This window comes from Mus pahari, chromosome 19 (genome assembly GCF_900095145.1).
Source record: "Mus pahari chromosome 19, PAHARI_EIJ_v1.1, whole genome shotgun sequence".
NCBI classification, from domain to species: Eukaryota; Metazoa; Chordata; class Mammalia; order Rodentia; family Muridae; genus Mus; species Mus pahari.
Window position 1 is genome coordinate 50,922,339 of NC_034608.1, and position 25,334 is coordinate 50,947,672.

At 47.8% G+C, this 25,334-nt stretch overlaps 2 protein-coding genes across 6 annotated transcripts in view; one reads left to right on the plus strand and one right to left on the minus strand.

The window, feature by feature from the left end:
• The window catches only part of Gtf2e2 (general transcription factor IIE subunit 2), a 48,199-nt gene extending 44,184 nt beyond the window's left edge, over positions 1 to 4,015 (plus strand). The window contains exons 7-8 of one of the 2 annotated variants that reach the window (XM_021219053.1): positions 2,606 to 2,721; positions 3,132 to 3,641. In XM_021219053.1, coding sequence (XP_021074712.1) covers positions 2,606 to 2,721; positions 3,132 to 3,248 — 233 coding nt within the window. In that variant the 3' untranslated portion in view covers positions 3,249 to 3,641. Of the gene's footprint in view, positions 1 to 2,605; positions 2,722 to 3,131 lie in introns of both variants that reach the window. The other variant, XM_029532124.1, reaches the window with a different exon arrangement.
• A 4,965-nt stretch (positions 4,016 to 8,980) lies between these two features.
• Rbpms (RNA binding protein, mRNA processing factor) overlaps positions 8,981 to 25,334 on the minus strand; it is a 151,897-nt gene continuing 135,543 nt past the window's right edge. The window contains exons 6-8 of one of the 4 annotated variants that reach the window (XM_021219174.2): positions 21,449 to 21,517; positions 15,776 to 15,879; positions 10,621 to 10,733 (exon numbers count right to left, since the gene is read on the minus strand). In XM_021219174.2, the coding sequence (XP_021074833.1) occupies positions 10,728 to 10,733; positions 15,776 to 15,879; positions 21,449 to 21,517 (179 nt within the window). In that variant the 3' untranslated portion in view covers positions 10,621 to 10,727. Of the gene's footprint in view, positions 10,734 to 15,775; positions 15,880 to 21,448; positions 21,518 to 25,334 lie in introns of those variants that run through there. The other 3 variants (XM_029531787.1, XM_021219173.2, XM_029531788.1) reach the window with 3 other exon arrangements.

The window sequence follows — 25,334 nt, forward strand, 5'->3', positions numbered from 1 at the left end:
AGATCCCATTACAGATGGTTGTGAGCCACCATGTGGTTGCTGGGAGTTGAACTCAGGACCTCTGGAAGAGCAGTCAGTGCTCTTAACCACTGAGCCATCTCGCCAGCCCCCCGAGACCAAATTCTTAAGGCACAGATATTTAACTACTAGATATAACTGCTAGACACAGAATTTAAAATGACCGTTAATGTTGACCTAAGTAGTAGAAAAGACCAGACCAACTGTATGATGAAGTGGAATATGTCACTAAGAACATCTAATGGAAAGTGTGGTGACAGAGCTGAGGAGCAGCTCCAGTAGCCTCTCAGGAAACATGATGTAACCAAGGGGAAATTAAATCTTGAGATGTAAACAGAAGAAAGTGTGAAAAACCAAACTGCATCCTGGAGCTGCAGGACAATATCACATGGTCTTCATGGAGAATTGCAATCTCAAGGGGATGGTGGAAGAGACAGTTGAGTATCAGTGGCCAAGAATTTTCTAGAATGAATGACATCAAACCAGGATGGATCTAAGCACATGAGATAAATCATCCCTCTCCAAACCAACGAAGGAGGAAAACATCAGACTTGGTTTATTCAGACTGCTATCTACTGAAGATGCAGTGAAGAGAAAGAGTCATTACAGAGGAACAGATAATTACCGAAGAGCTCTTAAAACTCTGTGTGTCTGTGTATCTTTAATCTACATCAAGTTGACTGCTGCACATGATATAAGGAACCTGCCTTTTCTGCTTGTAGATTCAATTATTTTTCTGGCACACTTTATTTTGTGTGGGGGTGTTTTGTATGTACTTATGTATGTACTGTATGTACTTATGTGCCTCCGGCCCGTAGAGGCCAAAAAAGGGCCTAATCCTGAAACCAGAATTAAGAGATGGCGTGAGGGAGCCACCATGTGGGTGCTGAGGGTGCCAACCAGGGTCCTCCGGAAGAGCAGTTGGTGCTCTTAAATGCTGGGCTATCTATCACCCCAGCCACACTTACTCCCCAAGACATTAATAGAGACTTTGTTTCATTTTCTGCTTTTACATTATTAAAACTCAATTGAGATATTTACTGTATTAAGATAATCCTTTCTGTACTCTATTCTGTTTAGTAGGTTGACACTTCTTATTTTTATGCTGCTGTGATTACTGTAGCTTTGTAATGTGGTTTGTGGTCATGTTGTCTCTTGCCTCCAACTCTGCTCCTTTTAGCTTAAAATTGCTGTCTTAGTCTTCTGTTAAGAAGTGTCACAGACTGGGTGAGTTATAAAGCAAAGAGGCTTTTAGTCAGGGACTTTCTTCCTGGAAGAGTTATGTCTTCAGACGCCCCAGAAGAAGGCGCCGGATCTCATTACAGATGGTTGTGAGCTACTGTGTGGTTGCTGGGATTTGAACTCAGGACCTTCAGAAGAGAGCAGTCAGTGCTCTTAACCGCTGAGCCATCTCCTCAGCCCGAACTTTGACTCTCGAAACAATGCATTAGTCGCTTGCATGTATTCACATGCACATTGCTTTAGTCACCGTTTGTTTGCTTTAGATTGAAAGAGTTTGAAAAAAATTTATTATATTTTTTATTTTTTTATTTTTTGCATGGGCATTTGGCCTGCATGTATGTTGGTGCTCTTAACTGCTGAGCAGGGCAGTGGAGGTTACACGGGCTGAGAGCCCCTAGAACCTGAGTTAGAGATATCTGTGAGCTGCCATGTGAGTGGGGGCTGGGGACCAAGTCATGGGTCCCCTTGTAGAACAGCCTCAACCACTGAGCCGTCAGGTAGCTTGCATGGTTGTGGACTGGCAAGGAGGGTGTGTGTGTGCTGGTGTAGGGTTGGCATGATAGTCAGGCATGCACCCTCCTCGGCTGTGGTGAACAAGAAGCCTGGTGCACAGAGCACACTGTAAGGCTTTGCCAGCACAGGTGGGCTGTGTGTGGGAAGGGCTTCAGGGCTCTTAGTGAGCCTGCTCAGTACAGCTGCTTTTAGGAGCAGAATTTAAAGCATGAAGAATTGGGTTTTTGTACATGTCCAGTATGAGAATGAGATATGCAGGCTAGACACCTACCTTTTTCCTTTGTTCATAATAGGGAGTGTTCTCAACCTACCCTCTTCTTCTTCCTCCTCTTCTTCCTCCTCCTCCTCATTGTTGTTGGAATGGAAGTGCTAACTGCTTCTCTTCCCTTTGAAAATGGGAGAAGCTTGAGTTACACCACCCTCCTCTAACTAAATCATGAAAAGTAGAGTGCACTGGTGGCCCTGTCGCTGCTGCCTTCCACGTCCCACGGCCTTCTGCTGCTGTCTCAGCACTTGACATACTTTTGACATTTTCTCTGTGTCTGTCTGTCTCACTCTTTCCTTTTTTCTTTTTTGAGACAGTGTCTCACTATGTATCTTCATTGTCTGCTTGGAACTTGCTATTAGGCGGAGCTGGCCTTGAACTTGCAGAGGTCTGCCTACTTTGCCTCCTGAGTGCCTGCTAGGGTTTAAGGTATTTCTTTGTTTTCTTAGTTAAATCTAAGATGTACTAATTTAGGCCCAGGACAGATAATATTCAAGGTGAATTTTGATCACCAAGATGCTGTGGTTTATACAAATTTATGATAAAATAATTACTGTCTTGGTACAGAATTCCAGAAACTGTGGAGGAGTGTCACTGTGGATTCAATGGATGAGGAGAAAATTGAAGAGTATCTGAAGCGACAGGGTATTTCTTCCATGCAGGAATCTGGACCAAAGAAAGTGGTATGTATTCGTTATAAAAACAGTTTAGACCCTTCTTCTCTGAACGGTTAGCTGTTCCTCATCCTGCTCTCCCAACAGTGAGGGAGGGATTCTCTCTGATGGAGACAGCACAGAAATTCACAGCCTCTCATTTTACTGACTTGGTGCCCAGGAGAGCTGTGTTAGGCTTCTGTGCCTGCCTGCTCTTTTCCGGTGGAGGTTATAAAGCTTTGTGGTATGAGAAGGCACAGGTCTAGTTGGAGGCTGTGTATGTACTGTGAATGGGGTGTTTGAGGCCAGACCTCCAAGCAAGAACCAGGAAAGGCTCAGAACCCCGTGCCTGTGCTGCTGGTCTTTGGGCTTGTGAGTAAATCTTAGCCATCTGCCCCCTGGGGTCACTTGTGTTTAACTGTATTTACCTTGTCCTGCAGGCCTCTGTTCAGAGAAGGAAAAAGCCTGCTTCACAGAAGAAGCGACGGTTTAAGACTCACAATGAGCACTTGGCTGGAGTGCTGAAGGACTACTCGGACGTTACCCCTGGCAAATAGGGAACACTTTTATTCTTAGACACAGTTCCAGACACAGTCAAGATCTTTCTTGATGCTTGGGATCCCAAGACTTTCTGCCTTCCTGTCTGCTCCTCAGGACCGAGGAGAGGAGCGGTTCAGTTTACAGAGCAGGATTGGATTACCAAACTCACTCTTTTCCTCCAGCAGGCCAGGGGGGATGGGTGTTCCTGTTTAACTTTCTGGGCTGGTTGGTTTTATTTTATTAGAAAGACACTTCGCATGACACTCAGGTGTCTGCTATTTATCTTGATTTCTAAATGGTTCTGGATTCCATGTTTTCTCTATTCTTATAGAAGAAGTTGGAGGATAGTGCTGAATGCAGTTTTTGTTTATTCCAAGAAAAAATATTTATAATAAAATCATTTGTAGGAAGCTGTTTAAGAAGTTAGGAAATTCTGTTTGACTCTTACTTCTTGAGAATGGCAGAGAGCAGCTGCAGTCCCTGACTTGTCTGGATGGGTGTTCAGGGTGTGACAAAGATTAGAGTCAGTACTGCTGGCACACAGGGTATGCCTCTGGTTAATAAGCTAAGCAATAAAATTACACTACATATAAATGTTAATGCTTTGTCTTAAAAGGCTAAGTCAGTTTAGTAAGTTGGATTTGTGATTTGCTACCACCTTGAACATGGATAAGGAAACTCTTCTTGCCAACCTGGACATATCCCAGGTTTACCATATCCCGGCTCTCACTCGGGTGAGAGCTGTCCTGCCGCTTCTGGTGAGGGGCCCTCGGTCACCTGTTAACAGTCCATGCAGTTCCAGTCAGAGCCATCACCAAGATGGTGAATTTTGAGGGTTATCACTGTACTGTAAGAAGGCATCTTCTTACCTGCAGTTCCCTCTAATGTGTACCATGCTCCTGAGTGGATCACTGGTCTCATCTCACATATTAAATGATGTTGGAGTATAAAAGCCAGGTTTGGCGTCCTCAGGAAAGGTGGGACTGTAGCCCAGGCACTGGGCCTCTGGTGAATACTCCAGTCCACTGCTTCACCTTCCTCACTTCCCAGCTCCAAAAGACGGTCTAAGGAGATGTCACAGACTGGTTTCCACATCAATCAGAAGATAAGAAACGTACCCCTTGGTTGCTGTCTGAAAGCTTTTGCTGGTAAGGATTTATAATAGTTATGGCATCAAGTTAGCTTTCCCCATAAACCTTGAACTCACTTATCTCCCAGCAGGTACCTCCACTTGAAACCATGTTCTTCAAGCTAAGTTATGGCACAGGTCTGAAAGTGCAAGTCTGTCTGTCTGACTGCTTCGTCTGGCTTTATAAGAAGGCAGACACGTGCCTCTGTGTCCTGGTGATTTCTAGCTCAGTCTGTTCTCATTTGTTTCCTTAGGGACTGGCCTGATAATTGATTCTAATTTTTTATCTCCACAGAAATGAAGAAACTAAATCTAGCAAAATGAAGTATCTAAGTAATTGGCAAACTTGCAAATTCTCTGATTTTGTTTTGCATTGTCTTACAAGCAGTTCCGTTTGTTATTCTCTCTGCTGAAGTACTAGACTGTATTCCTGGGTGATGTGTAGGGAGTAGGTCATCTCTGTGGTTGTGTTCAGTGGCCATGATATAAAAGAAGGGATTCTGGCAGCAGCTCTTCTGGGTGACTAAAGACTTCCTCCAGAAATTTCAAGTTGAAGTCTTGGTCTCACCTCTGCCTGTTTGTGTCAGATCTGCTGCCATTTAGAAGCAGGTGGGAATGGGCATGGCTGGGAGAGCTAAAAGGCATCTGATCTATAATTCATCACGAGAGGCTTTTAGGACTAGCTAACAGATGTAGTGGAACTTAGATAAAGTATAAAAAAAAAAAAAAATGACCATTTGGCTGCTGCTGTCACAGCCTGTAAGTATGGTCAGATGATGGGTGGACCCAGGGGATGGAGAAACACTCAAGACTTGTTGATGTGAGTATTGGGGAGAGCCGATGTAGGAACTTGAGTCTGGCTGCTTCTGGGGAGTGCACGGATGCAGTCCTAGACTCCTCTCCTGAGCCTTTGTTTGCAGTCACTAGAGCGGAAGAAGCATGCTCTGAAGGTAGGCACTCATGTGGGACAGATACATCTGGATTTGTGAATTTCCCAGTCCTTGTAATGGCACTCGTCCCAGGCATAGAAGGTGAAACTCAGTCCCCCCCTTTTTTTTCTAGTACCGTTATTTTGCTTTGATTAATTTTTGGGAAGGTTGGGGTTTTTCTGACTGCTGTTTGCTAGCTGAGACTAGTGCTGTGCCTGGGAAGCAGTCATGCCCTCTTATCGGTCTCATTGCTGCCTGTGGGGCTGCATGTGCTGCACGTAGGACGGGTCATCATTTCCCAGTGGGTGTTCATGTAAGGGAGGCTCAGAGGGAACTTGGAAACCCTCTCAGACTAATTTAGAACACCTGGCTCTGGCCTGTCTTGTGAATCTGAGGGGAACATGCTTGGGAAAGCCAGAACAGGATCTGACACTCTGTCATTGCCCCTCTTGTGGTTCTAGAGTAAAAGCACATTCTCCTTCACAAAGGTTTTCCCACTAGAAATAAATAGGAATGGCTAGTCCTTGACCGTAACACCTTAAACACGTCTTGTCTTGAAAGCTGAGTGTGATCTGGCATGGTTAATCCATGTACGGAAGAAACACATGCCTCTTTAGCAGACTGACAGGCCCTCTGGAAGATGCTTTAGCACATTCCTGGGACCTCGTGCTTCCAATGACGTTCCACCTGGCCAGGACACTGCATGCACGCGGCTCTGGGTAAGTACCTAGGTCCTAAACAAACAGCCTCAACTGCCAGCTCTAGAAATGTCAAAAACTGCTTTATTTTTGCACTTGACTACTACTGTAAGACATTGAACATGTTTGGCAAGCCCTTACATTGAAATCTTCTGTTGTAGTTTCAGGAGAAAAAAGCTCCTATGTCCAGGTAAATATTTTAATTTGAACATTATCTCAAAGTGCATTTAAGCCTGTTTTTGCTCAAAAGATACCTTGGGTGAAATTTAAGCATTTGACCTGATCATTTCTCACTGGGGATAGGGCTGGGGAAGGCCTGGCTTTGTAGTTAGTTCATTTCTGCATCCTATCTCGGCTCCATGAACAAGAATGTGTTGCTGTACCCAGCTTCCAATCTGCATCACATCAGTGAGGGGTGCATGTAAGCAGTTGACACACAGGCTACATTATTGGGTTATTTATTTAAAGTTCTCTTTTTTTAAAAAAAAAAGTATTGCCTACATGTCTGTCTGTCTGATGGTGTCAGATCTTGGAGTTACAAATAGTTGTAAGCTGGCATGTAGGTGGTGGGATCTGAACCTGGATCCCCTTAACCACCAAGCAACTCTCCAGCCCCTCTTTTTGCCTTTTCCAGACATGGTTTCTCTCTGTAGTCCTGTTTTGGAACTCCCTCTGTAGACCAGACTGGCCTCAAATTCAGGTCTGTCTGCCTCTCAGGTGCTGGGGTTGGGTTAAAGGGATGCACCACCACCCAGGCTTTCTTCTGGTCAGGTTATGTTAAGAGTTTGTGAGAAGACTTTCCTCCACCCCCAGTAAAAGAGAACTTGTGGATATCACTGGGATACAAAGGAGGACAGTGTGAAACAGTTCTTGCAGGATGGTTTTTTAAATTTTTGGATCTGGGCAGAGCAGGGCAGTTGACTGAGGGTTAGTATTGGTTCTGGTTGATAATTTGGATACTTCAATTAAACTGCCAACTGCATATAGTTTAACACCAGTCATTAAAAGTTTTAAGCATTTTGAGTATTTCAGAGAATCAGTATTCAAAGATCATGTCACTAGTGACATCCTCTCGTCTTCCAAAAATATAAATTGTTTTGTCATTGAGAACATAGCCCTAGTTTAAAAGTTAAAGAGGAAGAGGGCATCCATTGTGCTGTCAAAGCAGGAAGAGAACTATTTTCACTGAGCAGTTAGCAGCTGTCTTGTCTCAGTGGCCAGGAGAGTGGGGCACAGCTGTCTGCATTTCTAGCATCGAGCTTGTCTTGCCTGAGCTCTCAGAAGTCACCTGGCTTCAGTTACTTTGACATAGACACAAGAAGTCTTGATTTTTGAGATTCAGAATCCAGAGTGCTGGCTGGCATTCCTGGTCTTATGAACCTTCATCACCATGTCTGGTTAATTCTGAAGGATGCTCATTGTGCCACATAACTAAGGATGCCACATGGTGGAATGGGGCAGTACTAGTTGCAAAGTTGTTTATGAGATGTGGGCAGACGTGCAGGCACTGGGTCCCGTTAATCTGAAGCACAGATGTGACTTAACTAGAGGTGTTCTCATTTTGGACACGTAAGACTCAATAGTCATGTTCAGTTGTGATGCCGTTGGCGGGGGGGGGGGGGAGGGGTTATTCTAGATGCTAGTTTTCTAGTCAGTCTGTGTTCCTGGGGAGAGTCCATTTGGCTCACTTACCATTCCTTTTAAGCCTATATAAGTTAAGCCCTTTTGATAAGGGAGCAAGAGTGAATGAATGAACCAATGAACCTGTTCCTAATCCCAAGTTAACTGGTTCCCAAAGACCCTGCATTCATTTCTGCTCAATAGAGAGCGAGCAGCTGTTGGTGTTTGTAGAGAAAGTTAGTGAAGTGGGTGTTCAGTGCTTGGTCAGTGGGTATGTATCTGACACCCAAGGCCTCTTGTGGAAAATGCATACAGATGTGACGTGACAAGTTAAGACTGCTTGAGGTAGTAACCCTCCAGTGATTAGCCTGTGTGTGGTAGTCTCTGGTGTCTTAAGAGTTGGAACCTCTAGACTAGCTGGGAACAGCTAACTTGAAGACAAAGCCACGGGGATCAGTTTGTTCCACAGAACAATCTTCAGTAATAATTCCAAGAGCTGGAGGGTCTTGGTGTTGGTGAAAGGTACACTAGTTTTTTTTGTGAGTGCCAAATGATCAGAAAGCAGGGTTTGGTGGCTAGTCTCTGAAAAAATATCAGAGCTTAAGACTGCAAGTCCCAGTGACTACTGAACATTTAAGAGGTGAACGTCGGGCTGCAGATGGAGTTCAGGTGCCTGCCTTGCCTAGCAGACTCCTAAAGCCCTGCATTCCAGTCCTGGGACTCCTGCACTGGAAGGCAAGGCAAGGAACACCAGGAGCTCAGGGCATCCTAGGTTACAAAGGAAGTCTGATGTCAGCCTGGGGATTTATAAGACCTGGGGTGGGGCTGGCAGTGGTGGTGCACGCCTTTAATCCCAGAACTTGGGAGGCAGAGGATTTCTGAGATTCTGCCAAGCACAGGGGCATACACCTTAAATCCCAGGATCTGTCTCCTGGGATTTAAGGTGTATCCCCTGTGCTTGGCAGAATCGTAACAATTTTGACTTCAAACTGTAAGGGTCCATAATTTGCCAAAGAATGATACCCTGGACTCCAATAATAAGCAACGAGTACTTTATTTGTAGAAGTCCAAAATGCTGGGGTGTACCATGAACCAAGATGGGTATGCCCTAGTGAGCTTGCAGGCCTGATTTAAAACATTAGGGGGATTCCAGCTGTGTGAGTGTGTATGTGTGTGTTGGGGGGGGGGGAGGTGACCTCTATCTTAGTCTGTTGGCTCTATCTATTGCTAGGGACATTCCAGAACCATTTCTGGGGTGTGGAGGGCTAGAAACTGTTGCTGACCCATTGCCTTTACCTCAGGCCAGTGGCAGGGCATTTTCTGACTGGCAGCCTGAGGAGGCCTGGTGTGCCTCCTGAAGTGCCGATCTGAAGCCTGTCATGGAGTCTGCCTGTAGGTTAGGGTGGCTCATATCTTCTACTGAGCAAAGGTCTGTGTGTCCCTTGGTGGCCGCTGGGTGTGTCGTAAATCACCTCGACTCCCATCACTGGCTGAATCTTGCCTAGTTCTGCCACAGGCTAGAAATGGAAATCTCTGCATTGTAGGACATGCTTGCTTGATGTAAGTTGTCAGACAAATCATGTAATGGCTGGAATAAACTTTTATTTTTTAAAAAATGACAATACAAAAGTACCTTTACACAATTTATAAAAGCATACTCGATGATGATGAAGAAGCAAGTAGAGGAGTCTCACAGTCAAGTGGTACGGGGGCTGGGAGGGATGAGCAATCCCTGAACACCAGCTTGGATGTCTTAAGTTCCCAGTGCTGCCTGCCCCCGTCCTCTAGTTTACACTGAAGAGGCCCTTATTCCCGGCCTTGGTGTTTCTCTTTTAAAACCTTTAAAAACTTGACATTACTTCTAATGAAAAATAATGAAATAACCCTCCCAAACCACCGACATAATCATTAAAATATGACCCTTTTCTACACAGCACATGCAGATCAGTAACAAAGATACAAAGATTGTGATTATGTCTAGTATCAGCAGCTGGGAATTCTGAGGTCAACATAATAATACATAGCTCTTTTTTTAAGGAGCAGGAGAAGCTGTGCTGTCACAGCCTCTGGAAATGTGTTGGCACACACACACCACAAGACCTTGAAGAAGTCTTGAAGCAAGTGTAATGGTATTCATTGCAGAGGGCCAGTTTCATTCCCCACCCTGTGCAGTGTAGTAGGTAGTCTCAAGATGAGCTTGTCCAGAGAACGCGATGGGCGGTGTATCTGACATGGCTGCCAGACCAGCTATCTACTCAGGTAGCCAGCGCTTTGCTGAATCACTTGAGAGCTGTGATGCCCACTGCAGGCTGAGTGGGCAAAGCCTGTACCTCTTGAGGCAATGTTTACCTCCAAACTAAGGGTCCTCCACTTAAACGTAAGGTTCCACTGGGGAAGTGGAGACAGTTTATTTAAGGTAGGGGATATATATTAGGTTGTACACTCTGAGGGTCCTATCATAAATGCTAAGTATAGATTGTCAGTTTGACCCTGGGCACAGTTGGTATAGTCTCAGCTGGAGTGGCCATGGGTTTCAGAGACATTACCTAAGTAGTCTTTGCCCAGTGGTGAATACACTGCAATGGCAAATGCTCTTGGGGGCACTGATTGTCTTGCAGAGAGATCCCTGGGAGCCAGGATTACAGAGCTAATACTGCAGAAGCTCCTTTCTACACCAAGTTACTAATAATGGGGCCTGACTCTGGGCCAGGCAGAGGGAGTCCACATATTTACAACACAGTTGTGGAAAATTTTGATGCTATTTAGAGATATGCTTCAAACATGCATCTTATTTCAGAAGAAAAATAAGAAACACCATTAAAAGCATTCAAAAATCAAGTGAAAAGTTGTGGTGTAACCTAGTGTAAGAATCCATCTGTCCATTCTTAAAATGTCTGTTATAAAAATACTAATGATCTTGGCTTTACTGCTGTCTTTGTTCTAAGTCTCCAAACCGTACAGAAATGTCAGACCATGCATTCACAAATAACACATTTCTTAAAATTATACAGTGTAAAAGAGTAAAACACATTTTATTATATATTTTTTCTTTGAGGAAAACAGATGTGTGATAGAGGCTGTTGTGAAGTCTTGAAGGGATCAAAACGGGGCAGGGTGTTTTCAAGCCTGAAACAGAAAGAAGATGTGTCGGGAGAGCATCTTTAAAAATCCCATACAGCACTCTCACTGTGCCCCTATGGTAGTCTCAGTAGACTTGTGGGAAGTGGAGGAAGACTTTAAGCAGTCCAGCACTGGAGACCTGAGGCTGGAGGATCAGCTGGAGTTCCAGGCCAGCCAGGGCTAGAGAGAGACCCTATCTAAAGGAAAAAAAGCAAGAGGCCCAGTTAGACAGATGGCTCAGTGGGTAAACATTAGCTGTCAGTGACCCGAGTTCAATCTTGGGGGCTCATGTGGTAGAGAGTAAGATTTCTGTGAGCCGTCCTCTCCGTCCCATCTCCACACTAACAAAGACAAAAGTCCTCCTTTCCTTAAAGTTTTAACAAATGCTTGTGTATTTTGCTTTGGCTGAGGCTGGTCCTGGATTTTTTATCTAAGAGGAGCTTGCCCATGTTCCTCAGTCCTCCTGCTGAGTACTGCCAGCCTTGGTTCTGTAGTGCTGTCTGGGATACTCTGTAAGCCCATTTTACTCTGTCATTCATTTTATATTCTCTAACTCCCATTTTACTGACAGGTTAGATGCAACACGGAAGAGATAAACATATCTTTGTACAGAGAAATGCTTATGTTGTAACAATAATGCCTACATGTTTTAAGGGCCAAATACAATCACCTGTGGAGTTTGGAAAGACAAAGCAAGCTGTACACAGCTTTCCAGAGCAGAAACCGACATGCATCAGTGTACTGTGCTCTTACTCTACGATTTTCTGTCTTTCCCAGTTGTTGCCAATATGGAATCTTGGCACATCAACAGCTACTTCCTGTAGAGAGCTGTAGGAATGCTTTAGCCTTGTACACACAGTGACCACTTCCTTTTCCCTGTCCTCTGGCAGCAGCATTCTGAGTTGGAAGCATTTATCTAGCAGGGATAAATAGCTAAAACCCCTTTAGGGAATTCTCTCTGCCTCTTGGCCTTCTCCCATTTAGTGCCCCGTGATGCTCAAGTGAGGAGACTCCATCTCTAGGTGGGGGATGAATAGTCATCAAAGAACCACACTTTCCCTGGGAGTGGTACTTGGGCAGAAGGTGGCATCGACTTTTTGGTGACAGCAACACTAGTTCCTTTGTGAGTCTTAGCCTCCTAGTTTGACTGAGTTCCTCACATCACTGACCTGCCAAAGGAGCTTCTGCTGAAGCACTGGTTCTCTCAACACCCCTGCCTTGCTCCCCATAGACAACTGGCTCACACAAATGACCCAAGTTCTACCTCCTAACCCTGAGCACAGTCCACCAAGCTGTGCTGCCAGGGTTCCAGGAACCGAACAGGACTGCAATTCTCCTGGCTTAGAAGCCACCATAGGAACACAGCAAGTGAGACTGTGATGGTGACTTAGTATGATGCTGCTTTCAGAGGCCCCAAGAAAAAGGACAGGATTGCCAGGCTACAGGAACAGGCCTGCTGCTATGGGCTGTGCCTGGTGGAGAGGGGGCGATAGGTTGAGCCACTGAACACTAGTCTACAACAGCCTTTGTGCACTGGTCCTACTTACTGTTGCAAGTCAATTCTCAACATCACTATCTGTCCCGGCACCAAGGCCTGGGTAGCTCTGTTCCTTACATAGATGCCAACATAGCTCTCACCAAGCTCTAACTTTCAGTCTAAAGCCATTTTGCCTTGAGTAGCAAAATGAAAATGATTCTTTCAATGGCTCCTTGTATCTTTTCATGCAGAGGCAGGCGGATTTCTGAGTTCAAGGCCAGCCTGGTCTACAAAGTGAGTTCCAGGACAGCCAGGGCTACACAGAGAAGCACTGTCTTGAAAAACCAAAAAAAAAGAAACCTCAACTTTTTTTAGGCTCCTCAATCCTGAAGGGCTTCTCTCTCAACAATGTTGTAGTCGGCAGAGAGGGCCCTGCGCAACCATCTCAGAGGCAGCCTTCTAAAGGAAGATGACCCCTGTCTGTAGGTAGTAAGCGCTCATTCTCTACACACTCTTCCTTCTGCACCTCTTAACAGGATCTTTTGAAGTTGGGAAAGAAGAAATGCAGAAACTATAGTCAACTGAGCTTTCCAGAACCAACCATGGAGATGTGATTCTCACATGGGAAAAGAATGTATCCACACTGCCATCTATGTCCCAGACTGAACACAAGGTCAGGATGGAGCTATTTCAGTCCCTGTAAACAAGAGCTTTAGCTAGGAATGGAGTTCAAGCCTTGGAATGTGTTAACAAGGACATTTAAACAGAATCCAAAGCCATCCGGGAACACAAAGCACCACAGAGGGGGACAGCAGGCTGGGGTGACGAGGGGCAGATTCTTTTCATACAGCCTTTGGGAAAGGGGGCCCAGAGCAGCATGTAAATGATCTCTCAAAGCCCAGGGGAAAGAGCAGCTGGCAACATGGCTCTGCAAACGCCTGACAGACACCTGCACTTGAACCAGCCCCTGAAGGTTGTCACAATTTCAGCTTCTACACACCCCCCACAATTTAAAAGCAGCAATAATCATGTCAAAGTTGCTTGATATTTTCAACTTTTGCCTGATATTTTAAAGCACTGGCCCTCAACCTGGGGGGTAGGTCAAATGACCCTTTCACAGTGGGTCACCTAAGACCATGGAAAACCACAGGTTTATATAATTCATAACAGTAGCAAAATTACAGGAATGACGTAGGAATGGAATTTTGTTGCTGGGTGGACACCACAGCATGAACAATTATATTAAATAAAGGTCTGCAGTGTCTGGAAGGTTGAGAACCACTGTCTTATAAAGTATATGCAACCCTAAAACCCTTGACTTCACCTGTTTTTGATGTGTAAGCTCACTAGGGCACTCTGCTGACTGACATCTGGAGGGTACGTACAGGAGGAAACTGTCTGGGGCTTCTACATGGCTAAGCCACACTCCTGGCCAGGACCCTGCTTTCACCCTCTGCATGCGCTCTGCCTAAGAGCCTGACTTTAACCTGACATTCGGTTTTGCCAGGTCAGGTAAGAAATACTCCCCCTGCTGCCCCGAGTCCAAGTAAACACAGGTGAATATTTGAAACACTTCAGTGTTTATAGTCTTCTGCAGAAGCCAGGCTCCTGGGCTGTGTTTATTGATCGTTTTATCCCTAAGGGCAGAAGGACCACCTTCCCTCCTCAGCCCGGGTGTCCCTCAATGAAATCGCCTTAGATCAGCAACAAGAACAGCCTTTACATTCTTGCCAGTCTGTAACCACAGTACCACTGTCGCTGCCTGCCGCCCGCCACCCCCCACTGCCACCACTCAGGGAGCATCCCAGGGGCACGTGACCCTCTAGTCCTCAGCCCCTGCTTTAATATTAGGTGCTTCTGGCATCAGGTTTGATGTTCGCATCTACTTCTGACAAATGGGCTGGTGGGCGATGAACAGCTAATATTTTGGATGTGTTATTGCACTGAGGAACTCTGGGAGAGCACGTGGCCTAGCATGCACAAAGAAAACCCACTTGGGCCGGGCGTGGTGGCGCATGCATTTAATCCCAGCACTCGGGAGGCAGAGGCAGGTGGATTTCTGAGTTCGAGGCTTGCCTGGTCTACAAAGTGAGTTCCAGGACAGCCAGGGCTATACAGAGAAACCCTGTCTCGAAAAAACCAAAAAAAAAAAAAAAAAAAAAAAACAAAAACAAAAGAAAAGAAAACAAAAAAAAAGAAAACCCACTTGGGAAAACCCACTCCCATACAAACTGCACGTGAGACTACAAGCTGATCTTTAAATTACTCCAGAGAAAGGAAAACCCTTCAAAACAAACCAACCCACGAAGATGGTGCATATCATGGGCACTCCTGGTGAGAGCCACGGTGAAGAGAGAAGTTACAAGGGCATAGGGCGATGTATGACATGTGGTGCCTTTGACAGCCTGTGCTACTGTGGGAAACGAAATCAGTGAGAAATACAATGTTGGAGGTGCACACTTCTAAACAAGTGCCAAGAGCTGGTATCCTCAGCATAAAGTCACTCAAGAGCCCCCCCCCACCCACCCAAAATGTGGTAATGGTCTCCTTGGACAGCTGCCTGATCCTCTGCCCTCAGCAGCAATCTCGCAGCCTCCCTTTGACTTTTTTTATAGGCACCTCTGAAGGAATGAAATTCACCTCCTTATTTGGGCTGAGGCATGAAGTGTCCCTGGCGTTCTGCTACCCAGAGCCAAATTCTGCAGTCACTGAAAGCTGCCAGTGGGCAGGTTGTCTCAGTTAATGTACATTATATTCATTTAACACCTTCTGCTGAGGGCCAGGCTGGGTGGGACACACCAGTACGCTCAGTGGGAGGGAGGGAGGTCCCAAGCTGCTTGCTGGCCTGAGGCATATAGAGAGAGTCTGCCTTCCTAACCTGAAACTGACAGCAGTGATAGCTGCTAACTACCCCCTGAAGGACAGGCCATCAAAGCAGAGAAGCACTGCCACAGAGGAGCCCTGGAGACCCCCGCCCCACAGACTTAGTTTTGTCACACTCTCATCCTGATTTCAGACCCTCATAAAAATGTCCTCTGGTAGAGAAATGGCTTCATTCCACTTCATGTAATTGGACATAAGAAGGGAACATATATGTTATGTCTCAGACTTCCAACAAACTGCTAATTTCAAACAAAGGCTTGGAAAGTGAAAGGGAGAAAACCGCTTCGCTTTCATGTGAAATCCCCATAGGCCATGTGCTACCGGGCTAACTAAAGGTGAATGGCGCCAGCCTTAAGAAGGCCACCGTATGACTTATTGCCAGGCATGGTGGCATAGAAATTTCCCAGTGCTAGAGAGGCTGAGGCAGGACAAGAGTAAGGCTAGTCTGGGCTACATAGTTTAAGATACTGTTTCAAAACAAAAAGCAATAAACCCAAGGAACAAAACCACCTATTGCTAATGTCCTGGCTGACCTAAGTAGTTGGTGGCTGGGAGACACTGGAAGGGCCTGCCAGACAACTGGAGAAGGTAGTATGCAGGTGCCATGGGCCAATGCAGAGGCTCTGGTTCCAGGAGATACTGGTGCCCATCCTGCCCACACTGGTTGCCACCTGACTTTGGCACTCACCAGCAAGCTCCAGTTTTGTAGAACAGCTGGATGACAGTCGCCACCAGTGAAGACCGCATTAATACCCACAAGACAGATTGCAGCCGCCATCACACACCCGAGACCTGGGTGGACAGAGAGATCTGTTAACTGCACATGGCAACCTTTTCCATGGGCCTCCTACTGCCCTGGGTCATGCTGACCAGTCTGCTCTGTTGGGGAGAGGAGCTGAGCACAGCTGTCACTGCACAAGAACCTCGCAAGCAGCAAGGAATGCTTGCAGACAGGAAAGTGACTTAGAACAATAGGAGAAGGCCACTGGGACAGAGACATGGGCACAGAGAAGTTGCTGAGGTAAGGGCCTTAGAACCAGAACCTGGCTGTCTAGCCTGTCAGCCAAATCATGAGATCTGAAGTCCTAACACAGACTCAAGACAGTCACCAGTTCTGGGGGCTGCCTCTGACCTTAACAGCTTGGGACAGCCCGAGAACCCTGTCACTAAGGTCTGCTATGAGCAGGAAGCATATCTCGGATTGTCCTGGGATGCCCAAGGTGCTAAAGAGTTGTGAAGCCTGAAGGTGTAGACACCTAGCTGACTCATCTTTAATACACCTGGCAGCACGGCTGGCCCAGCTGGGTTCTCCAAAATTCCTCACGCCCAGAAAGGAGCCCAGCTCCGTGGGAATAGCCAGCAAAGATCCTACTGGAGTGCTTCTGTTTCCATATACTCGCTGAGGACTTCTTTCCTAGAGTCAGGCTATTTCTAGCTCGCAGGGCTGCCTGTCTGCTGCAGAGAGAACAATTGCAGCTTATGTGGAGTCTGCTCTTTCTAGAATTAGGAATGAGTCTGCAAGGCTTATCAGAATAAATGGGAAAGATTTCACTACAGAAACATTCGAGGAGTAGGTATGATTCTGGTTTCGTAGTAGATGCTGGGTTATTTGAGGAGAGAAAATATACCTAATCTCTCCCTCACCTTTGTCACACTCCGAAAGGGACCAAGGGTGCCCCCCCCCCCCAAAGCCTTGCTGGCAACAGCAGGCCCAGGAAACCTTTTGAGGTTGCCAAGCTGCACTGAGTTTTGTGGAAGCCCACTGCTGCTGAAGTCACACCGGTGACTGGCTCTCTCTTGACTTCTGGATTATGCAAATCAGGAGGACTAACCCTCTTATGTTCACCAGAACATGGGCTTGACCAACAAGCTGTGCACACCCGGGCTCATAGGTGATACTGGGCAAGAGCCAACCATACAGACAGTGAAGTAATGACCAACCACCAGGCAAACAGTGCCCCTGAATGTGTGCAGTTCCCACATCTTACTGAGCAAAGCAACCCTCTGCACACCCTCTCAAACTCAGATGTGCGGGGACCAGAGGGTGCTACAGAGGCTGCTCAGGTATCCTGCTCTCAGTATACAGTCTCACACACAACCTTCGAGGTCATGGGCAGGCTACAGCTCTCGTGCACATGGCTATCAGTGAGCCTGGGGGTCATGTTGAGGAGCAGGTGTGCTGGGCTACAGCTTACCAGTTTTAGGGGATCTGGGACTGGCTGGAAGGAGCATGTAGTATCTGGCAGGGCAGAGGTTTGCAGCCTTGTAACATACATGTAACCACACCAGATCTAGGCTCAGAGCAGAAAGAGCCTGACTCCTCTCTCCCTGTTGAGGTGACAGACAGGAATCTCCCAGAAGGGCTCTACAGTTGCTTCTTTGTAGGCTTCCCTGAGGTCATTGTCCACTGCCCAAGCCTATCTACTTTTATTTGTTTTTCAAGACAGGGTTTCTCTGTATATCTCTGGCTGTCCTAGAACTTGCTCTCTAAACCAAGCTGGCCTCAAACTCAAGAGATCTGTCTGCCTCTGCCTCCCAAGTGCTGAGATTAAAGGCCATGTACCACCACTGCCTGGCTCCATCTACTTTTATTTAGCCATGGGAGAGGCAAAAGGATTGGAGTCGTCACGTTTCTAGTCCAGAGGGGTCTGCTTGGAAAGATCTGGACCACTAGGTAGGCCCCCTTCCTACATGGAGCACTACAAGCTGTCACACCCTGGCGAGAGACTCCACGCTCCCCACTACACTCGCCCTTATTTGACCTATTATGTCCGTTCTACTACTCCATCCCGCTCGGCCTCGGCACACTGCAGTTGTTCACTGGATGTTCGCTGCTATGACATCAGGTGTGATGCCAGTAAGTAGAAATGTGAAGGGCAGGTCAGACACAGAACTGCTTCCCGGTACACTGCAACACGGAGCCCAGCCCTCGGTGTCTCCTGCAGGAGAGAGCAGGGGAGACAAGGCCAGGCCAGGCTGTTCCTCCCAAACCAGATGTAGGCACAAACTGCTACACATTCCAGCTATTTTTCTCTCTCACTGTTTCCACTACATTGGTGAGGCTGTAACAACACGTGCTTACAATTTCTACGCCATGGTCCTGGTCGAAGGCCAAGCGAATCTCACAAGTTCCTAAGAATATTATCTCATCCCACACCAATTCCCAAGCTCTCAAAGAATTGTTTAACTATATTTGGAGTTTCAACAAGGAAAGCTGTCACTGTTACTTGAGAAGAATGACAGAAAACGTGTTCGTGCTCTCTTGTTCTTGATGGAGCTGGGAAATTGGTAATTTTCAAACCATTATATCTTTCAAACATTATCATAGTTCTCCGTCACGTCGCTGGGCCATCACCAAAATCCTAGTGATGAGGCGATTCAACATACAGACAGACTAAACATCACTCAACTATCTACTACATGCCAAGCGAGCATCAGCACGTTCGGGCCTCTGGCCGCTCTTCCAAAGTTCCTCCTCACACCGCCAGAGAGAGCAAATCCACAGACCCTCCTCTGCAGGCTGAGCCCAGGGCAGCCCAAGCAGTCCATGAGAATGAAGGACACAGGTACAGCCCACACTTACACAAAGAGTATTGAGCTGGTTTAGTTTAAATTTCTAGTTTAGTCATTTATTTTACGTTAACACTAAGGAATCAGAAGCAGATAAACTAGAGATGCCACAAGCTGTCCAGCATGCATGACACACGCCTGTAATTCCAATACTTGAGAGAGAGCCAGAGGCAAGAAGATCTCGAGTCTAAGGCCAGGCTGCTCTATGAGACTTTGTCTCAGAAAGCCAAATACAGACACCCGAGAGCCTCTTCAGCCACAGGGTATCCAGGATTGGAAGGTCAGCAGCCAATATTCTCCAACATCAGGAGTGACATTATGATGTCTGGTACTGCCCACCTGGCCAGCTCTGGCCTTTCTGACACGAGCCTTGGTCTGTGTCTCTGTTAGCTCATCAACACCAGTGTTTCCAACTCTGTTCTAACTCCCCGAGATTATACAGCTTGGGTTATTAGCTGACTCTGGAAGGAGCTGCAATGATGGCCATCCATGCCTAACTCCATGCAACGCTACTGGGCACTGCTCCACAAGCGTTTTCCAGATTACCCCACAGGACATACAAGAGCTCACACGCCAGCCAAACTCTGGCCTGTGGCCCACGCTCAGCTCAGAAGAGATGACTCATTTTCAATAGATGCCACACTGTTTGGTTTGGATCTCTCTAGGGCTTTTAGAAGCTGTCTGTTGATGGCACCCTGCTCAGATAACTGCCACCACTGGGCCTCTGGCTGACAGCTACCTGTGAGTAACAGGGGTTTGGGAGAAAAATATGACCATGCTAATACAAACTATAGGGTCTTTTAAACTAGAACCCATACACTCAGAGACAGTTTTCTTCCTTTAAGCCTATATAAACAGCAAGCAAAATGAAACAAAAAGAGAAGCCCTACCTTAGGCTCTGTGCCACCATCCCTGGCCAACTTGTCCACCAACCGGAAGCAGTGTTCCCAGAGCACCTACCACAGTGGACAGAAGCTGGGTGGCTCTCCGGCCACGCTGAGTGCACTATATGCACTCCTGCTTGGTGGTTGCACCCTGCCACAGTCCAGGAGCATGACGGCAAACACTGGCCTCCCTCCACAGTGATGACTACGCAAGTGCAGTCAACACTGAGCATTGATGCTGTAAGTTGAGCCATTGCCACCTCGGCCTTCAGGCCAAAGGGGCCTGAGGGAAGTAAGCTGCAGGGCTCTCCTCTCTCCTCAGGAAGGCAAGGCTAGCCCATCTCCACCATTCCTATTTCCTTTCTCCATGAGTGCTCACAAACATGTTGCTCAAGTAGAACCTAAGCCACCTCAGGGTCTGTTCGTAACACATGGGGGCCGCTTAAGTCCCTGTCACAGACCTACCAAAGGACTGAGACTCTGGCACTGTGGCGGGAGAAGGGAGCGGCAGTTACATAAGGCCGACTCAGAAAAGAAGGGCTCTGAGAGCCTGTGACTGTCAGCATCAGCACACGGGCCAGCGCCCCTGCTAGGACAGCATCAGTGCCCACCAGGACCCAAGCCTGACCCGCGCACACCCGACCCCCCTTACTTCATAAAGAGTTGAGTAATCTAGCAAGAAGCTGCCCTGGACAGCGACACTTCATGTTAGTCAGAATCCCCATCAAATTACATACAGCCAGAAGCATGCTATCTCGTGCTTAATCAGAAATTCAGTCAAGATGCTCAACTACAGAAGGCAGCTGGGGTTTGAGGACACTTTGAATTTATAAGAAACAATCCATCTGACTGTTATCTGAAGTGAAGTTAGGCCTAACTTGGCACAAAGATGCCCTTTTAGGACATTGTTTTTAACCCCACTTAAGGGCAGGCCCCATGACCGGCATTTGGCCAACATAAAGCAAACTCAATGGTATTTCTGTTGCCTTGTTCGTCTCCTCCTGGTTTGTCTGGGTGTTTTTGTCCTTTGCTTGTATATCCTAGTTTCTGTGTTTTGTTTTGTTTTTTATTACAGGATTTGTTTTGTGCATATGTCCATGTTTCTTATGTTTTTTTTCTTATTTTTTTTTTTTAAATTCTAGTTTGGTTTCTGTTTGTTTTCTACTGGGAGGGTGGGGAGGTGGGAGGAGTTGGGGAGGGGAAACTGTGATCAAAAATATATTTGGAAAAATTCAAGTTCAATAAGTGGAAATGGAAAAAAACTTTTTTTTTTTTTTTTTTTTTTTTTTTTTTTTTTTAAAGTGACAGCTGGAGAGATGGCTCAGTAGGTAAGGGCACTTGCTGCTCTGGTATAGGACCAGAGTTTGGTTCTCAGAACTGACATGGTGGCTCACAACCACCTACAGCTCCAGTGCCAAGGGAACCAACGCTCTCTTTTGGGCTTCTCCTGAATGCACGTAGTACACATGCATACATGTAGGCAAAACCAAAACTAAACAAAAGCTTCATACACTTAAGGAACGAATCTAAAAAAACTGAAAAGTTACTTTTGTGGGTCTTAGGGTCTTAAAGCAGGCCTTGGCAGCAGCGCCTTTGCCTTCGGATGTGACGTGCCCTGATGTAGAGCCAGGATGGGGGATGAGATTGGGAAGGGTTTTGGTCAGTGCTAAGAGCAGGTGAAGCACAACTGAGCGATCCAATTCCCTGATGTGGTCCATAGACCCCAGCACTGCTGCTGGCTCACAGAATGGGATCCCCGAGGGAGACTCAAGCCGTGCTTGGCCTGCCCCTCATGTTCCCATGACAGGTGGGTGCTCAGGAGACATGCCCCAGTTCTTCCCGGATGGCGGATTACAGACATCCGCCAGGAATGGGCGTGCTGACCGTGCATGCCCTAGGGTACTTACACAGCCTCAGCAGAACTGCCGTGACTTCCAGCCCTGGGAAGTAGCCTCGGAGGGAGGGATCCAGCGCATCTGAAAAGACAGGAGAGGCTGTGAGCTGGGGGGGTCCCACCTCATTCTGGAGCTTCAGACCCTGTTGCTGCTCCAAGACGGGTCAATCACACTGGACAGGGTGGCATTTCCTGCCCGGGGGTGGAGTAGTCCCACAGTAGCATCCTGAATTTCTTCCTTTTTTTTTGGTTTTTCAAGACAGGGTTTCTCTGTGAAGCCCTGGCTGTCCTGGAACTCACTTTGTAGACCAGGCTGGCCTTGAACTCAAGAAATCCGCCTGCCTCTGCCTCCCAAGAGCTGGGATTAAAGGCGTGCGCCACCACTGCCCGGCCACATCCTGAATTTCTAACGTGCCCTATGAACCCCAGCCAAATTCACAGGGCAGCCCACTTCAGCCAGTATAGAGGTTCTGCCAACTGCCCCTGCTTTTTCAAAGTTCCTCTCTATACTTCCCAGGCTGGGGAGAATTAGTTAACCAAAATGTAAACAAAGGGAAGGGCACTTCATGACCAGCCTGGATGGAACTGAACCTTCTCAGTCAGAGAGCCTGCTCTCTCAGGAAAAGGGTCAGCTTCCGGGCATACTGTGTTCACCGGGCCCCAAGAGGCACCCGTAGCCTGTGACAGAGCTAGACAAAAGTCAACAGTAGTGTTGTCTCTCCTAACCATCCTAACACAGCCAGACTGAGGGACGCTCTCTCCATCTGGGAGGATGCTCTGGGATCTCACACTATACACAATGTGAACAAGGTCATGCACATTTCACTCATCCATCTGCCGACAGTGCCAGTTTTCTCTGTTACCTGTTGGGCAGAAGGAGGCATGTTTGCCCGTGTCCCCACCCATCATTCTTTGTTTTTCTTTTCTTTTGGAGACAAGGTCTCCCATAGCTTAGGCTAGCCTCTAACCGTGGATTACTCTTGAACTCCTGCTCCCTCCCTGTCTCTGCTTCCAGAGAGCTGGGCTCACCAGGCTAGCTCAGGCTAGCTCCTCTCCCATCCTTCAGTAAGTGGGGTGGCCTCCCATGGAGTGCACACAAAGTGCTTCTGGGGACAAGGAAGACATAAGTGACGGCAAAGAGGGGAGAGACCTCAACAGGAGACAGGATGAAGATCAAGATGAAGTGGGAGCCACTCTGGCTGTGGTGGAGGGACAACTGGGCCAGAGGCAACTCGCAGACAACCCTCTGAAGACTCGGGACTGTGGGGTTGGTGGAAACTGGCCGCTTTCTCTCTTTCATGAGGGTGGGAAACAAGCCGCCCCAGAGTCCAGCTCAGAAGGCAGAACCAGGCTCCGCTAGGTCCTACTGACGACTTGGCTCTAAAGGCTGAGAACCCAAGAAATTGGGTCCTAGGGAGAAACTAATTCTTGCCCTGGTCCCCAAGAGCTCCTTGTGGTTTCCTTCGGACTCAAGGATCCCACAATAACAGCCATGTTCCCTAGCTGCCTGTGCAGAACAGGAGCCACACTGGGGAACTCCACTCCAGCTGTGGTAGAGTCCTGTCCCCTAAGGATGAAGTGTCAGCTTCTGCTACATCAGAATCTACCGCAGATATCCCTTGGGCCATCATTTTTTTTTTTTTTTAAATTTGGTTTTTCGAGACAGGGTTTCTCTGTGTAGCCCTGGCTGTCCTGGAACTCACACTGTAGGCCAGGCTGACCTCCAACTCAGAAATCCGCCTGCCTCTGCCTCCCGAGTGCTGGGATTAAAGGCATGCGCCACCACCGCCCAGCTCCCTTGGGCCATCTTCCACACTATGCTTCCTCAGGGACTGTGTCAGATGTTATTTCCTCAAATATCATGAGGGTAAAGTTATATCGCTGGGGGCCATCGGAGCCCCCAAAGACCCTGGAAGCCAGGCAGGCATCCCACCAGGCAGGCAGGGACGAGAGATGAGAAACATCCTTAGAGACAGACTAACTACCCACACTTCAGTGTTGTAGAGCAAATGGACCCATAGACAGACAGAGACAGATAGACAGACAAGAGGGGGGCAGTGCGGAAGGAAGTGGGTTAGGAAGGCTAGAGACCAGGAGCAGGAGGGCGGAAGGGCCGAAGTCAGAAGAAGCACGTACCTACCCTTGGTCATGGCTCTTCGTCTCAGTCCGTTTGCTCACTAAGCAGAGAGCAGAGCTGGAGCTATCTTCCTGAGACAGCAGGGAAGGGCAGCCTCGGGGCCAGAGCCCTCAGGCCAGGGACGCTGGGAACCTAAACCCAAAATGGTCCGTGTGCAGTGTGCACTGTGTCCGTGTGGAGCAGTGGTGGCAGTTGTGCGGCCTGGGTGTGGGGTGGGGATGTAAGGCCCTGCGGCCAAGGAGGCATAGTGTACACCAAGGGGGTCACAGGGAGGGGCTGGCTGGGAGGACAGTGAGCTGCAGGGTAGATGGCATGAGTCTGGGACTGGTGAAGGTGACTAAAAAAGAGAGGGGTCCTTGCTCTCGGCCACCCAGGCTGCCTCTCACTTCAGTGCTCTCCACCACTCTTTGGTGAGCGGGCGCACACACACACGCACGCACGCACGCACGCACGCACGCACGCACGCACGCACGCACGCACCCTCAATCATGCAGTGGCTGATGGGAGAAAAGATGGACTCCCAAATCTACCTTCTGGGACAGCCTGGCTCTTGCCTCATTTCAGACACGCGAGGTGCCCGCCTTCCTGCAGGAGGCAACACATGCCAGGTCAAACCAGGCAGCTTCCTGTTCTTGCACCCACAGAGAAGCAGAGTGCGAGGGGCATAGCCAGGAGTATGGGCAGCTGGCCCAGGAGAACACGCTGTTCGGTTGTAACCACAACAGCTTCATCTTTTCTCCATTTGGGGCTGTTTGCTCGGCGGTAGCTTTTGGTCCCAGGTCACTCCTGTCTCTGTCCTGGAGGCTGCTGGACTGCAGGGGCCAGAGGTTACCCCAGTCTTGCTCAAGCTCAGCTCTTCAGAACAGTTAAGTACACACACTGAGGCCACGGAAGAAGAGCTGGGGTCACTCTGGCGATTTCTGCACTAGCAACAGAAACATGTGCAGGGAAACACACAGATGCACACACTCACACACACCCATTACTCACACGCCTATATTCAATTCCAGGGCTTTGAGGGCCCAGTGACAATGTCTAACATATTTAACTAACACAAACCCTGACTTAGTCTGCGCCAGACAGAGACAGACAGTGTCATGTGTACCAGACTGAGAAGCCTAGCGTGACTCAGTTCACTGCCTGCGGCCACACTGTGCGGACTCACACTCAAAACACTTCTCACAGAAAGACAACTTTTTGGGACTCCACTATCCCACGGGGTGACAGACCAGACAGGAGCAGCAGAAACCTGGGCAGGAAATAATCGGGAGGAAAAGACTAGAGTCGATAGCGAATACTCGGAAAGATGCAGAATTGAACACGAAACCTAAGCAGCACCACACGGAATTTATGTTTCCGACAAGGCCAAGGACAGAGAGGCCCGGCTGTCTCCAGGGTGGAACTCCCACTCCGTGCAACATCCCTGGCACCTTGTGCGCACTGAGAACACAGGGCAGGGCTAATGGTCACTAGCTTTGATGGTCCCCTCTCTAGTGACCAGTATCACTGTCCTTTAGATTCCAAGAGTAATGAGGAAGGCTATGGGCATGGCGATCAGCAGTTAGCTGATAGGTAACCTTTGGTGGCTTTTTCCTCTGTTGTCCCTGGGCCACTGGCCTTGGCCTTTCAGAAATGCAGTCCTTCTAGGGCTAGGGTCCAAGTCATTTAAAACCAACAGACCCTGTTTATTTGTTCATGAATTCATCTCTCTCTCTCTCTCTCTCTCTCTCTCTCTCTCTCTCTCTCTCTCTCTCTCTCTCTC